Source organism: Aethalodelphis obliquidens, unplaced genomic scaffold, assembly GCF_003676395.1.
Source record: "Aethalodelphis obliquidens isolate GAN/ISIS:26980383/991018 unplaced genomic scaffold, ASM367639v1 scaffold41, whole genome shotgun sequence".
NCBI classification, from domain to species: Eukaryota; Metazoa; Chordata; class Mammalia; order Artiodactyla; family Delphinidae; genus Aethalodelphis; species Aethalodelphis obliquidens.
In genome coordinates this window covers 14,934,568-14,950,873 of record NW_020837985.1, presented here as the reverse complement: position 1 = coordinate 14,950,873, position 16,306 = coordinate 14,934,568, and the positions used below count along the sequence as shown (strand labels likewise).

The window sequence follows — 16,306 nt, the reverse complement described above, 5'->3', positions numbered from 1 at the left end:
CGTGTTAGAATTACAGTTCACATATTCTCTGAGAGGGATTGAGCTCTGTGTGTTGTCAGAGTCTGTAGGTTGGTTTGCCTTCCCTTGCCTGGCCTCCCTCACTGCTCGCCTGCGCCCTCCCCGGTTCCTTAGACATGGGCGTGTGCCGTGCGCCCAGGCGGGGCCCGCGGGGCCCAAGGTCCTGCCCCTAGCCCCTTCTCACTCCGCCTGCCTCTCTCTCAGGGAGGTGCTGTGTCCTCCCTTCTCTCCTGTCTCCACGGCCTCAGACATTCCTTTTATGTGAGTGACGTAAATGGTTAACCTGTCCGTGCGGTTCTGCGACGGCCCCCAGATCCAGCATGTCTAAGATTGCCCTTCATCTCTGTTCTGGAATCTGACCCCTTCCTGACTTGTCTCAAGTCTTGGAAGCGTGACCCTTCATGTTCTGTAGCTGCTGCTGCTCTGGTGTCCACTGTGTCCCCTCCTTCCTGCTCCAAGTCCGTCCCTGTCGTCGTCCTCCTGCGCTGCATTCTTGCAGAGCCCCCAGTGGAGCGAGAGTGTGGCTGTCGTTCACTCTGCAGTACTTAACTTCTACTACCTTATCCGGATTTTTAAATCACTCACCTTTTTGGTGTGGATGACACTCCATCCCCGCCCCACTTTCCTGGTGTTACTCCTTCTTTCTGGACACCTCATCCTGACACCTTCTCCTCCGGTTGAAACTCTTTTTAACCTTCAGGAAGAGGTTGGAAAGAGTTTCTTCATTCACCTGGAATATCCGCTCTGCCATGAAGCCCCAGGTAGCAGGTGTGCCGTCCAGGCATAGACTCCCTTTCTCTGCTTTCCCAGCGTTTCCTCTCTGTGTCCAGACACTCACGTGTAGATCTTGTGAATAGTCCTGTGTGCATATTTTCTCTGCCGGATTTTAAACTGCTTCCCAGGAGATGCCCTGTTAAGTTTGTGCACCTTCTTTTTCCTGTAAATAAAAATAACTTTACGTACATGAAGTACGTGTTCTCATTTTTTCTTCTGCTTCCTTGCTGTTGACTTTCAGTAACCATTTAGTGCCCTAACTGATATGAGGTAAAGGAAGGAATTCAGTAAAACAGGAAGTGGTGTGACATGATTGGAGAAGGCACTGGAGTCCAATTGGCTTCAGATCCCAAGACCTCACCTGTCAGCTTTGTGACCCATAGAGCAGGTTACTTGTCCTCTCAAGAGGACTTCACATTTCAAAGGGTCTAAGATGCCTTTTTTTCACATTTCTGGAAGTAGGATTTGTCACCAATCAGTGGCATTTCACAGTTGGTGTTAGTCGGGGGTGTGTTAGTCATGTGGGTCCTCACCTACACGCATGTAGACTGTTTTGTTCATATTGGTGCTATTTTCTTGTCCGAATGAGTTTAAAACCGCTCTTTGGTAAGAATAAAATAATTCTAAGAGGTAACAAAGGATCACATTACAACTTAGTGGGCAGCATATCCCCCCCTTTTTGGATGAAATAATAGTGTCTCTTATAATCATGGCACCTCAGATTTGATAAAATACAGTTTTTAAAGAAATGTAAGGTGTGAGAATTAAAGATAGTGTAAACTTCAAGGAAAGGTGCCAGAGACATATGAAGGTCTCGAGAAATGATACCCAGTGTTGTTATTACTCATGATGTTGTCATAATTTCTGGTGAGAAAAGCAGAACTAAGGCATTATTTTTGTCATATACTCTTTACTTTGAAGTTGTTGGACTTTTGGCTAATTTCAGATCTAACTCACATTAATGTGATATAATGGCATAATGGTATATGCCTTCCTCCTCTGAGGCACACAGCATCTTAGGTGCTGAAGATACAGAAAGACAGTCACAGCCCCTCTGCCCCCAGGACCCGGTGTATGGGGCACGCTTGCTGTGGGTTAGACGGGAGCTTCCCAGGGGGCAGGGCAGGCAGCACAGGAAACTCACAAAGGGACCTGGAAGAAGAGAACTGGTGGAGAAGAAAATGAAAGGCATCGAATCTAGAATTCAGCACAAGCCGAGTCACGAAGGAGTGTGTTCAGGTGCAGGTCTGAGTGGCCAGAGTGCCAAGTGATGGGAACCTGTAGAGGAATCTGAGTATTCTGAAAGCATAAGACTTAAGTTGCAGGGTTTTCTTTGTTAAGCTTCAAGCCAGCTGCTGTGATGATAAGCAGGTTGGACTAAAGTGGAGGGAAATCTAAAATCTAAAATCTAAAAAGCATTCAGCTTTTTTTTGAATTGGTTCACTAAACTATGCTATGAAATATCACTGTAGCTGGTGGGCCATTTTCTAATGGAGAATTTTTTAGAGAAATAAACCTCTTAGAAAAGTAATGGGTTTTTTCTTGATAATACTGTTTCATTATTCGCATCATACTAAATTAGTATTCCTGTTCTTACTTGATAACAGAGCTAACTGAACGCGGCTCTATTTGGCTGATGTGCCCGTAATCACACAGGAGGTTCTGTCGTACGAACTATGAAGTTATTCCTGAAACGTGGGAATCGCACTCCTGCTGCTAAGTTTACCATTGTGTTTTCGTCCCCGCCTCGCAGGTGTGTGTATGTGGGAGATACTGATGCACGGTGTGAAGCCCTTTCAAGGCGTGAAGAACAATGATGTGATTGGTCGCATTGAGAACGGGGAGAGGTTGCCCATGCCTCCGAACTGCCCTCCCACCCTCTACAGCCTCATGACCAAGTGCTGGGCCTACGACCCCAGCCGGCGGCCCCGCTTCACTGAGCTCAAAGCTCAGCTCAGGTAGGATGGGGGGCGGGGCTGGGGCGGGGCCGGGGGCGGGGCGGGCAGGCCTCCACTGCTTCTCCCTGGCAGGTCCTTTTATCAGTACGGCAAACCTGTTTCTTGGGCAAACGTAATTACTTCTTTATGGATTTGTATTTATTTATACATTGTTAGAGCCTTAAGAAGATTATGTCTTCAGGTCTTAATAAACTTCAAATTGTGATCAGGTGTCTCTGCCCTGACTGCTGACCAACGTGGCACAGCCCACAGGCTCTGCGTGGTCTAGTCCCCGCCCACTCCCCAGTCTCGCCTCACACCATCCCTTCCTCTGCTCCAGAGGCACCCGGCGCTTCTGCCTTCCCCCGCTTGCCCGCAGGGCGCTTCTCTTCAGTCTTTGGAGCCCAGCTCAGGGTTGCCTCCTGCAGGAAGCCTGCCTCATCTGCCCCACCCCCAAAGAGCTAGCCCCTCCTATGGTACCTCTTCAGCGCTCTGTTGTTACAGCTCAGCATCCACGTTACCTGTTCAGCTGCCGTCTTGTGACTCCTACTTCGTGCCAGACGCCATTAGACCCAAACCTCCAGCTGCCCCCAGTCCCCTGGCAGGAACACACGGACTTCTTAGTGTGCTGGGCGGCCCCACAGGGTCTGCGCAGAGCTGACCTGCTACTGGCCAGACTCAGAGGCCTCGACAGGTGGCCCTCATCCCGTCTTGCTCATTTCTGGAGGCCTGGGGCAGAGCTTAGGACCAGCACCTGGTCAGTGCTCAGTAAACACTTGTCGAACTAAAGTCTAGATTGAGACTTAATACTTTAATCAACAAGATATTTTAGTATAATACATAACCAACCAGCCAACGCCATGGTTTAATGTGCTGTTTCATGTTTGGAGTACTCCCCTGATTTTATTTGAGTTTTGTTATTTGCTATATTCTCGTCATTTTTCATAAAAATTACCAAATGTCAGGGTCCAAAAGCCCCCGGCAGCTCCTCTAGCCCACCCCTATCCCCCAGCGCTTGAACCCTCTCAGCCTCCCCTCCCCTCCGGCAGCGCCACCTGCCCGGCTGACGAGTTTCCTCCAAAGAGAATGTTTCTGGGAAGGAGCAGGGCCTTAGTGAGAAGTGGGAGAGATTTGTCCAGTCAGCAGCTGTTTTGCTAAGTGTCTCCTTTGTTCTAAGCTAGGTTCTGTTGGCCCAGCAGTGAGCAAAACACAGTCCTGCCCCCAGCGTCTGAAGTCCGGCCGAGGAGGTGGGGGTCGGCACCATTGGCCGCACGGTGACACCCCTGACGCTCCCCCTCCGGGCCCGCTTCCGGGGCCTCGCGCGTGACGGCCGGCCCCTCAGGTCTTTCAAGACAGCTTTCTTCAGGCTGGAGCTCTCCAGGTTCTTAATTCTCATGCAGCTTAGTTATACCTGCTGTCCCTGTTGGAGCTGGTTTTCGAACATGCTTCATTTCGTGTTTTGCTCATACATTTTTTTGTTCCTCCTTGACCGTTGCTCAGAATCTGATACATTCTGTCCATGAAACCCCCCCTCTGATACCAGTTCCACCTGCCCGCCTCCCCGGCGCGTTCTTCCCCCTTACTCTGGGTATCCGCCGGCTTCTCTCCGCAGCCTCCTCCCCTCCGCTCAGTACTTCTCCTTGGTTGGTTGTCTTAACTGTTCCTGTGGCTTCGCTCCCCACCTCCGTCTGTCTTTAGCTTCAGTCCTGCCTTTTCCCACAAGTCCCAGACCTGTGTCTTCAGTTGGAGGACATCGTGTTTATCCTGAAGCAAAGCCGTTACCGTCTCCTCTTGCCTGCCTCTTGCCCCTCAGCTTGTGTAGGTTACAGTGGGGCCTTTGTCTCCACCTGCCTCTGGGAGCCATCAGTAACTCCTCGCCCGCCTGTGCCAGCTGGCCAGCCGGAGCATCCTCACCTCAGGGTCTTCAGACCCACTCCCTCCTCCCAGGTCTCCTCGCCACCCCGCCCCCGGCCCGCATACTTCATCAGTCAGTCTTACCAAACATGTCGAAGTGGGAGAGTAACTCCCTTGCTCAAGACAACTTTCAGTGGGTTCCTGGCACCCCCGGTGTTAGTTTGAGGCTTCCAGAGTAGCACTTAAGGCTCCTTGAGTTACGGCCAGTGTCTTTCCATCCCTTTCTCACACTGTGGCCAAACTGACCACACGCCTCCGCCAGGAAGGCCTCCTCTGCACCTGCTGAAATCAGCCCTACTGTCTTCCTCAGCCTCTTTCCCTGCTCCGCCCGTGGGCTGTCCAGAACTCTTGCTGCTTCTGGCCGTGCCCGCCCTGTGGGCCGCAGATGGCCACATCCCGGTCCAGTCAGCTCCACAAACACTGAGCACCACGTAGCTGGGCCTGGTGCTGGTCACTGGGCAAGAGAACCCAACACTTTTCCTGCCCTCGAGGAGCTCACAGTCTAGTACGTCTCATCCCCTACTAGACTGAAGCTCCTTGAGGACAGGGATCGTCATACTCACCTCGGTGTTGCCCACACCCCAGGCCAGGAGCTGGACCCCGTGAGGACCAGACAGCTGCTGAGTTCACGCTTAGCTCTCACAAAACTCATGCTGACACTGGCCGGAGGACTGTTGCATTAAGGTGGAGCAGCTCCAAAAACTGTCCCAGGTGAAGGCTTAGAACTAAATATAATTATTTTATACACACACACGTATAAAAACATCATGTACCTATTTATAGACGCTTTCTTGTGAACAATTAGTCCAGATTATTGACCATTAGTTTGTTCTGTCTGTTTTGTGTTAGTCAGAAATGGAGTTTAACTTTGTATTTGGAACATGTAGAACATGGCTACCAAATAAGCCAAATAAAACGTAACTTTATAATATACTAGCTGCTTGGACACCTATATGTAACAGTGTATCACAAGTAATCAAACACGTTCTTTATTGAGTTTTTTAAAATGGTTATTATATCCAAGATTCTAACAAAGTAATAAATTTTGGATAGCCCTTACCCCAGGGCACCTAAAAATGTTCCCAAATCCCATTCTCCTTGTCTATCTAAAGAGAAAATGCTGCAGATAGACTCAGTTTATTGTGGGCTCCACTCATCTTTGGCTGGACCACGTCTTGTTTCTACTGTATCGTAAGTTAAGAAAAGTGGCTCTCGGTGACTCTTGTTAGGCAGAGGGTTGTACTGGGATGGGTCAGTCTCTGTGACCACAGGACCTGTCCTCCTGCCATCCTGTGTCCTTATTCATAGATGTGCCTCATTGAGGAGAATGAGATTAACCTCTGGGCAGCCTAGTAGCAAGTGTGAGAAATTCCTCAATAGGAAATTTCTCGTAACATGAGCTCTAGCATTTCATACTGTGTGACTGACAGGTTATAAGAGTGCACTAAATATTTTTTGAATGAAAAGTCATTTAATCCCTAGCTAGTCAGTTAATTCTTTGGTAGATACTGTGGCGAGGAGACCGCAGTAAAACCCCTTGAGTATTTGCCCCTTTGGAGTTTATGTTCAAAGATAGCGTTTCCCAGCAGTGCTCTGTGTCATTAAGGTGTTTGTGCCATTATAGGAAAAGATTGTCAGTTTTATCTCAGGGGAACATTTTAAGTTAACGTGTGGCCTATTAAATCCCTTTTAGACAAATGAGGGTAATAAATAAAATTTTGATTTAAATTTTGTACCCTAATTTTTGTATTTTTCTAACTTTTTATTGACATGCAAAGATGTGAACATATAAACATGCCAAGAAGTAAACAGCTCACTGAATTTTCACAAATTGGGCCCATTCCTGTAACCAGCATCTAGAACAAGAAAACAGCACTGCCTTCACCCCAGAGACCCACGAGAGGCCCCTTTTCCAATTACTATTCCCCCTCCAGGGATAACCACTCACCATAGACTGGCTCTGCCTGGTTTTGGACTTCATGTAAACGCTCTAATGCAGTGTGTACTTTTTTGTTCATGGTTTATTTTGCTCAGCGTTTAGTGTGAGATCACCCATGTTACTCAGGTAGTTGGACTTCACTCTCGTTGCTGTATGTGTCCCATTTGTGTATATACCATAGTTTATCCCTTCTACTATTGGTGGAAATTCAGATGCTTTTCATCTTGGGGCTCTCAAGACTGCTGCTGTAGGGACATAACAGAAGGGTCATTGGGTGAGCATGTGTACAGGAATGTCTGGTGGATGCGTATTCAGGCGTCCGCAGGTGGGCGCGGCTTTAGCTTTATGTACTGATAGCGCCTGTTTTCCAAAGTGGATGCACCAATGCGGTGTCTCCAGCAGTGACGAAAGCTCCTGTTGCTCCAGCCATAGTTTTTTAAACCCTTTGGAAATCGATCCTTGTTTCTAAGCATGCCATTTTCACATGTGAAGGGTAGGTTAGAGAAAGAAAACATAACGTAAGTGGTATGTAAACAATTTACCTGAGGTTTTCTATTCTAAAGGTCACTGACTTAGTAAGTGTCTGCCTGGAAGGCCCTCTGACCCTGAGCGCTTTAGGAAGCCCTTTGGACCAAAAGCATGCTCACTAGGAGCCAGTCTCCATCCTCTGCCATCAACCTCAGAAATTACAGCATTGAAAACCAGCACTGACTGACTGCTTTCTGCTGCCACACCTGTGCCGTGAACTTTCACACATTATTTCATCTGAATCTTCACGGTCCTGGGAGATGTAGGTAATATTGTCATCATCAGTTTACAAATGGGGAAACGGAAACTGAGGTTAGGCAGTTGAGTGCTGGGGTCACAGAGCTGGGATTCAAGGCAAGGTCATCTGAGTCCAGGACACAAGCTGTCAACTGTCACGCCCTACGCTTTGTTTGAGCCATGGCTAGACGTTAGTCAGTGCTCTGATTATGATTTCAACTAGTGGGCAAGTTGTTAATATTGTTCAGTTAAAAAAGAAGAAGAAGAAAGAAAAGGGAAAAATACCATGCTGTTACAAGGAATTCCTGCAGCTGGTTCTCTTACATTTGCTTGAGTGTCAGCCAGAGAAAGTCCCCCAACAGAATGGCAGTGTCTCTGGCTTCGGCACAGAGGCCCCCACCCAAGGGTTTTGATGGGTGACATAGTTTCCACGTGTTATCAGTGTTTTGCTGTCACATCTTGAGTGTGTATTGCATTTGGCTGCTGTGGCCCTCTGTAAGCCCAGAGTTAGTGGCAAGCAGTTGTGGAAGTTTTCGGCGAGGCTGAGTCTCTCGAGGGGTACAAGCCACGCCAGTGTGCGTCGGCCGGTGTCCGCACTTGCCTGCTGTGTACTCGTCCTGTACCCGTAATACGTAGCCTTGTCTCCAGCTTGGGTCTGGGGGGAGTTGTGGATGTTGTTTGCTTGTTATTATAACCTGATATCGTCGTGTTTGCTTCTTAACTTTATCATACAAAGCTGGCCGTTGAGAAATCTCTTTGACCTAAGTTGACCTTGGGTGAGTGACTTAGCCTCCCTGGGAGAGCAGAATCACAAATCCTACCTGTCCTCTAGTTTTCAGGATTAAATAAAATCATCTAAAATGCATTTAGTTTTCATGCTCGTGGTGGGTACACACACTTGTGGCTGCTCTGGTAGTAGCAGTAGAAACAAAGCTTTTTCTGAAGATCCGCAAGGGACCTGGAGGTCTTAGGTACAGAAAGTGATCAGTTACTGTTTAAAAAAAAAAACTGGTTCTTCAAATGTAAAAAGGGTAGCTATTATTATCCAGATACCAAAATGCAAGGCACATCTTTTTGACATTTTGTAGATGTCTTATGGACATCTTGTACAGGTTTTTTTTTTTTGAGTCCTTTTTGATTCTTCATTTATCTTAAAATGTGAACTCTAGATTAAAAACTCTAGATTTGATTAATAACATGAGGTTACTTGTGCTTCTTCGCTGTGCTTTTAAAGTGGTTTTGTATCTGCTCCCCAAATTCCTTTCAAAGGTGGTGTCTAAATTCCTCCTTAGTCATCATGTCGACATTTTCCTTCTCACTGCCGTCCTGTTGGGTCTTGGTGTCATCTAGATGAGTAACCTGTTTCTCAGTTACCCCTGTATTTACATCTTAAAATGTTTGTTTGGTTTGGGACCTTAGTCTTCCCGGTAATAAAAAGTAAATAGTAAATCTAAATTCCATGGGAATTTAATGTAAAATTTAAATTGTTTCCACTAAAATTTATGTCATAACTGTTTCTTACCTGCGGGTAGCTCTTGCCCTTCGTTGGACGCCCCCCCCCCCCTGCACACAGATGTTCAGACCTTTACAGGTGCATCTCTACTTTAGCTTCACCTCCAGAATTTGGTTTTATGTGAAGTAAACAAATTTCCAGCGAGATTTAAACTTAAATTTCATAAAAATTAGTCCTTTATACTTACATGGCTTCACAGGTCATTTTCACGTGATTACCTTACTGATTTCACAATAATTCTTAAGGGTGAGATACTGTTGCCCTTTTCACTTCAGGAACTTGAGGCTCAGAAAAACTCTATGACTTGCCCGGATTGTGCAGCTAACAAAGGGTGGATCCAAGACCCTGGGCCCTTTTCTCCGAAGTCCAGGACCACTGCTTTTCTCGGTCTCTTTACCACCGTATGCCGCCCCCCACTGAATGGGTTGCTGGCTGCCTCCACCCCCTGTACCTCCCCACGCTCTGCTCACTTCCCCTCCCTTGTCTTATTTGTAAGAGAGGACTTTGACTAGATGAAGTTCACACTTCAGCTGTAATTCACATATTTACTATTTGAAGGTTGCCCTCAGAACCCACAGTGAAATCCTCAGACTCATCCGGTAGCTGCTGTAATTCCTTCCCTTCAGTCCTGTTTCTGGCACCATTTTCCTTCTCTCTCTAGTTGTTCTTCATTCCCCTTCCCTAAATTTTGTCTCCAGGGTTATTATCCCTGAAAACATGGGGGAAGAGTGGAGTAGACATGAATGTCTGTCCTCCCCTCTGGACAGTGAAGGAGCAGAGGCTGTAGGTGGCCCATCCCTCTTCAGATTACAGAGGGACATGGCGCCAAGGTTGATGCAGGGAACGAGCGAAGCAGCGCTGGCTCCGTCTCAGCCCAGTCTCTGGGCACCTGAGCTTAGATGGGAGGGAGCAGCAGCCCCCGTGGCAGCGGGTCGGTTCTCAGTGAAGAGAGTTTGGCGCTGAGAAGCCACTGGCTTACCTTCTGTACCTCTTCCTCTCAACTCCCCAAATTTGCATTTTAGAAATACCTTTTGCATTATATTTTTGGTGATTGCCTCAAGTATTACATTATACATCTTTAACTTTGCACCATCTACTTAGAGTTAATAATTGTATTTCACTTAAAATGTGGAAACTTCATTTACCACCACCTTAGTCCTTTTTGTTCTAGATGTCGTGTGTATTATATTCATATATGACAGTAACCTCATAAAATAAGATTACACTTTATGTTTTTAATAGTATTCTTAGGAAAGTAAGGGGAAAATCTTTTATATTTAACCCCATACAGTGCTCTTTATTCTTCCCTAAAGATCTTTCTTCCATTTGGTTTTCCCATCTGTCTGAAGAACTTCTTTAACATTTCTTGTGGTGTGGGCCTGTTGATTAGTTTTGGGTTTTTTTTTTTTTTTAATCTGAAAATGAATTGAACTTCATTACACTGGATATAGAACTCTGAGTTGACAGCATTTTTCTTTTTCTTTTTTTTCTTTCTTTCTTTCAGCACCTTAAAGCTTTCTTTCGTTATCTTCTGGCCTCTGTTATTTCTAATGAGAAGTCACTGGCCTTTTAAATTATTACTCTTCTGTATGTAAAGTGTCATTTTTTCTGGCTTCTTCCATGATTTTATCTTTGGTTTTCAGCAGTTTATAACGAGGATGTGCTTGGGTGTGGTTTTTGTTGTATTGATCATATTTGGGCTTCACTGAACCTCTTGAATCTGTAAATGTATGTCCTTGACCATTATTTCTTCAGATATTTTTTCCGCTCCATTTTCTCTCTTCTAAAACTCCAGTTCCATGTATGTTAAATCTTTTGATAGTGTCCTTCAGGTTCCAGGGGCTCTGTTCTTTTTCTGTTTTCCCCCAGTCTTTTTTCTCTAAGTTCTTCAGATTGGATAATTTTTATTGATTTATCTTCAATTTTCCTGACTCTTCTCTCATCTCCATCCCACTGATCGTCCAATCCTGTGGAGATTTTATTTCAGATATTTTATTTTTCATTAGGAATTTTCATTTGGCTCTTTTTTATACCTTTAGTTTCTCTGCTGGTGTTTCCTATCTTTTCATTAACTATGACCAAATTTTCCTTTATGTCTTTGAATATAATAATAGCTCTTCAAAGTCCTTGCTTGCTAATTACAACTTCTGAGTCACCATTGGAGTCAGCTTCCTTTAGATTTCTTTTCCTCTTGAAAATGGATTACATTTTAATGTTTATTTGTACATCAAGTGATTTTAGATTATGTTGTGGACATTGTGACTGATAGGTTGCAGAAACTCTGGATTCAGTATTATTCCTCTGAAGAGTGGTTGGTTGGTTGGTTGGTTGGTTGGTTGGTTGGTTTTAGCAGGCAGCTAACTTGGCAGGTCTCACATTGCAAACTCCCTCCATTCTGTGAGCTCGAATCCCGATTCAGCTAAGTTCAGCCTCAGCTGGGCTGCCTGGAGCCTGCCCTGTATGTGCATAGTACAGGGGTCAGCTAGTGATTCAGGCAGAATTTATACTCAGAATTTGAGGTACCCCTCCGTGGCTTTCTTCTTCCTGGGATTTCCCCCCTCACTTTCCACCAGCTGTGGTGACCCAAATTCAGTCCTCTGGCTCTTCAAACCAGTAAGACGGGGGCTGTCTTTCTGGCTAGTGGCCATTAAACTGGGGACTCACCCAGTGCCGTTCCTTTCCTCCCAGTGGCAGCTTCCTCCAGAGCCTAACTGCTTTGTGCTGTCACAGGGCTGTTTCTTCTGTCCTAGTCCATAGTTGCTGTCTGCAAGAGGATTGGTCAAATAGGAGCTTCTCGAACTTGCCAGAAATACAAAGAGGTCACCGTTCTAAAGTAAGATTTTAGTAGAAATAACTTTTTTTCAAATAATTTTGAGATGTGTAACACCATAACCAAACAGAAGTGCGTTATTTCCTGCAGTTTGAGATACGTAATAAGTGAAGAGAGATGCAGTTTTGTATTCGTGAAGCGGTATGTTCGGTCTGCTGTGCGTGTTTATAAGAGAAGAAGGAGGGAGGCGTGTGCTGCAACACTGGTCACTGCCCACTGCAGAGGTGCCGTCCCAGCTTTGTCTCAAGCCTTGTTTTCTACAAAGATACCAAGGGGGGTTGTTGAAGGGTCAGCTCCATTCCTTTGTGGTGAGGCGATGTTGGGTACTTAGAAGAGATCGTGTTTCAAAGCTGGCATTCCCATGAACTTGCCAGAACAAGCCATTTCCCTCGTGGCTTTTTTGTTCATCCAGTTTCTTGCTGCTCTTTCTCTGGATGTTTTTCAAATTAGCCTAAGTAGCTATGAATCCAGACTGATTTTCTGTCCAAAGCAAATTTTGTGATGTCATCATAAAATTATTATGTTTAGGTGATCAAAGTCCAATCTTTTTTAAAAAAGTTTTTCAAGCATAGAAGAAATGTAGTTTCGAAGAAAAGAATAGTATTACTATAATCATTCTCAGGAAAAAATGCTACAGAAATGAAATACATTTAAAAAAAATAAGGCAGGTAAAAGTACAGAACTAGATAGCATTTACTTAAAAGTCTTACTGGTTTTTTTCACCTACTTTATTTCTCCATCCTAACAGTGGATAGGACAGGCAGTATCATTCTCATTTATGAAGGAGGACACAAGTTGAAATGGGCCCAGCTGCCCAGCTCAGAAGGTGCTGCTCATAGCTGGTGCCCTTTCTGCTGGGACAGCGGGAACAGCGGGTCACCCACTTGGACTGATCGCCCCTGTCTACTCTAAATCTTGTCCATGTTGGAGATTTTCTTCTGAATCTTAGCTTGGTACTGGAAATGAAGACACTATTAGACCACTTTATTGCTCTCCATGAAAATACCTTAGAAGTAAGATCACATCTTGTTGCTCCAGAACGGAAATTTAATGAGCCCTCTCCATCAGCTTGCGGAGCCCGGGAGACCAGGTTCCACAGGGAGTGCCACAGGCCGGGAAGGGTCAACGCGTGCTTGCAAGTTTTTTTGTCCTTTACTGTGTGAATTGATTACTTTGATGACTTTTTCTCCTAAAGTGAGGGAAGTAGTGATAAAAAATAAAACTAACGTTAAATAAATACTCCTTTCCCCTCTTCCCAGTTCTCTTCCTAGATGGGGCTCGTGGATAAACAAAGAATGATTCTTACATGTTCTAACGTTTGTTAAATGAAAAGTCTTATGAGCTCTTATAGTTTTTTCTGTGGTGAGTTTGAGACTTAGAAACCACCATCCCAGGAAGAAGCATGAGGGCTCATTGCCAGTTCACATTAGGCAGCTAAAAGCTTTCAAACAGAATGTATTGCTACTAAAAATACTTGGACTTTGGGAAAATATGTTTAAATTTGACCTCCTTGACACTCTGCACATTCCAGTGTTTTGCTCTGGGTTCCTCAGCAGCTGTAAAGAGGAAAGTTCAGAACTGTCTCCATGGGCACTCTTACACCATCTATGGAAGAGCCTTCCCATCGTAAAAACAGATACTCCAGGAGTTATTTATGTTCTGCACTACTGTGAGCAACAAGTTATGCTTTCTCCACAGCGTTTTGACATGTTAGTTTTTGGTATGATACTGAGGAACTCGCTTCCCGGTTACCCCTGCGTTCCATGTTCAGTGGTAGCAGGTGATGAAGGGCCGAGAGGGAGGCTTCAGACAGTGAATCAGTGGGTCAGAGGACAGTGAGTGTGGGCGGAGGGTCAGGGCAGGTGGAGCCCAAGAGGGTCTCCTTATGCAAGGGCCCTCCCATGACCTATCTGGAGGTGTTTGTGGGGAGCAGTAACCTTCAGGTCAGGGTGGCCCAGTTCACAAAACAGCCCATGTGAAATAAATTGCGTTCGTGAGACCTATTTAAAATAAGTCCCATTGCCTTAAAGAACCCGTCACGCTTGGCCTCCTCATAGCTTGCCTTTGTTTTAATGATTTGAAGAAGTTAGAAATAAGGATGATTTTTTTTACTTGATTTTTTTCCTGATTGTTATGGACTTTTCAGTTGTTTAAAACTACGCAATTTTTGGAAATTCTGACTTGGAGTCTGTTACTTGTTTTGAGGGCCAGGTGATTGAGAGCGGGGCGCTGAGAAGCTCCTAATCGGAGGCAGCCCTCTCTCAGGCCAGGGGTCTGTCTGAACCCCTGCTCCCAGCGGCCACCCTCCCGGCAGCCTGCACCCGTCCCCTGTGAGGCATGGGGAGGTGGTGACCGGTCTTCCTCACCAGCCAGTGCACGTGCTCGGCTGATGGTGGCTTCGCTCTCCTGTCATCACTAAGGCAGACTGTGGTCCGGGGTCTGTGCTAGTTCTGGGCGCGTGGAAAGCGGCAGCTCTCAGCCCATTGTGGGCAAAGGCCAAGCAAACAGGCTGTCGCACGCACTTGACCTGTGAATCGTGGGACCTGGGGCCAGGTTCCCAACAGCGCTGGCTCAGCGTGCATCTGGCCCGCCTCAAGGGTGCCGCCGGAGCCTGCACTGTTGTTAAAGTGTTGTGCTGTTCACTCAGCCATGGCCGTCTAGACGGAGTGAGAAGAAGAACGAGATCATATTTTGAGGAGGGGGTGGCTTTTCTTTAAAGTGCTAATGTGGTCATGGAGGGAAACGTTCCCTTTCCTTAAAAAACAAAACAAAACAAAACTCCCATCTGTAGTAAGGGCTTGCTGACTCAGGGCAGTTACAAGTTGAATTCTGTGTGTCCTCTGCTGCTGTAAATTGCTTGAGTGCAGCTGCGTGAGAAACAGCCTGCCCTCGCCTCCAGGCAGCAGGAATGTCTCCTGGAAACAGTCGAGCCGAGCCGGATTCCCAGATTAGAAAGAAAGGCTCTGGGGCCGCTGACCTCACTCTCTCATGAGCTGCTGGCGCTGGGAGGTTCTCTGCTGCCCTCCACCAGGAGGCTGGGACTGGGAAGCCCCAGGACGCGGCGGCGGGGCGGCGGGCGGGCGGGCAGCAGAGGGCGGTGGCCGCTCCCGCGATGGCCCAGAGCCCAGGTGCGGAGCCCTGAGCGGCCCGGCGGGTAAGTAGCCGCGTGACCCGGTGTGGAGCTGCCAGTTTCAAGCCGGCAGGAGTTTCAGAAGTGCTTGTAGATACTGTTGCATTTCCTTCCTTCCTGATGAGGCAAAGTGCCGGTTAAAGTGAAAGTTGGTAGGAGGTCATGAGCAGTGTGGGGAGCGCTGGGCCGCATGGCTGTTTGGTCGGTTGTTGTGCTGCTGTAGTGGCACTGTGAGGGCTGGGTCTGTGCTGTGTGGAGCGCTGCTCGGGATCTGCTCGGGGGAACTCTGCTGCTTAAAGGAAACTGGCGTTCAGACCATCCATCCTGGCCCCCCCCCCCCCCGTTGGTTTCCCAGCTCCTCCTTGTGTTGCCAGCTGCCCTTCCCTTACCTGAGGCTGTGCCCCTTGCATCAAGGCCATTCTGGAATCCTTTTGTGAAGTTAGAAACCCGATCCTCTTTCCCGCGGGGCTCCTCGGGTCGTCAGGGTGGGGTCTGGTGTGTGCGAGCTCCCCCCCGTGTCAGCTCTCCTTACATACTGTGTTGTCTCTCTAGCACAATCCTGGAGGAAGAGAAGGTCCAGCAAGAAGAACGGATGAGGATGGAGTCCAGAAGGCAGGTCACAGTGTCCTGGGACTCTGGAGGGTCCGACGAAGCACCACCCAAGGTAGCAAAGGCCCCCAGCCCATCTGGCATCATGCCTGCTAACTTGTGCGGTTTATGCTGTAGGCAGCAGCTGCCTGTGGGGAGAAAACCAAATAGCGGGTTATTCTAAGAGGAATCACTGCAACTTCTGTTCCTTGTTCGCCCCGCCGCATACCACCCCAACGTGCACCCGGTTCCCTAATTTGCGTTGCAGCTCTGAGCTGTTCGAAATCATGAGTGATTGGATTAGGCCTGACCTTCCAATCCCCCCCACCCCCCGCCACCGCCCCCATCATCAGACTTAACTGAGCACGCCCTGCTCGGGGAGGTTTCTCTCTGCTGGTGTCAGGGACCTTCCTGATGACCAGACAGACTATAACCAAGCCGAGAATGCTTTACGTTTTGCTTTATTTTGAAAGGAGTCAGCTTCCACCTGACCCGGTCCTTTTGGGTTTGGTTTGGTTTGGTTTTGCTGAGAACCTGGTGCACATTTTCTGCCTTTCCTCATCTGTGGCGGTGGCTGGGTTGTCAGCGTGGGGAGGTCTGCCAGCAGCACCCCAGCCCTGCCCTGCGTCCTCCTGGCCTTCCGCAGGCGGCCAGAGCCTTCCCCTCTTGTTCAGCTGGGCTGGAGCTGGACACAGTTGGCCCTTAAACACTCTCCTCAGATCAGGATTCTTTGTTCTCCTTTTGCTTTTGACAGGATAGTATTTTCACACAGTGGCTTACTTGCCATGAATAATCCAGTTCAGATCATTTTCTGGATGGTAAATAGATGATAGGCTTTTTTGCAGTTAATAGTTACCTGCTACTTGATATTTGATTAGCTAAAAATATATTACAGGAA

The 16,306-nt window shown here is 47.1% G+C and overlaps 1 protein-coding gene across 21 annotated transcripts in view; it reads left to right on the top strand.

Annotated features, from left to right (window-relative positions):
* PTK2 (protein tyrosine kinase 2) overlaps window positions 1-16,306 on the top strand; it is a 253,726-nt gene that overhangs the window by 200,563 nt on the left and 36,857 nt on the right. For 17 of the 21 annotated variants that reach the window (XM_027077987.1, XM_027077989.1, XM_027077982.1 and 14 more), the window contains 2 exons: window positions 2,546-2,750; window positions 15,373-15,484. In XM_027077987.1, coding sequence (XP_026933788.1) covers window positions 2,546-2,750; window positions 15,373-15,484 — 317 coding nt within the window. The other 4 variants (XM_027077994.1, XM_027077995.1, XM_027077993.1 and 1 more) reach the window with 4 other exon arrangements.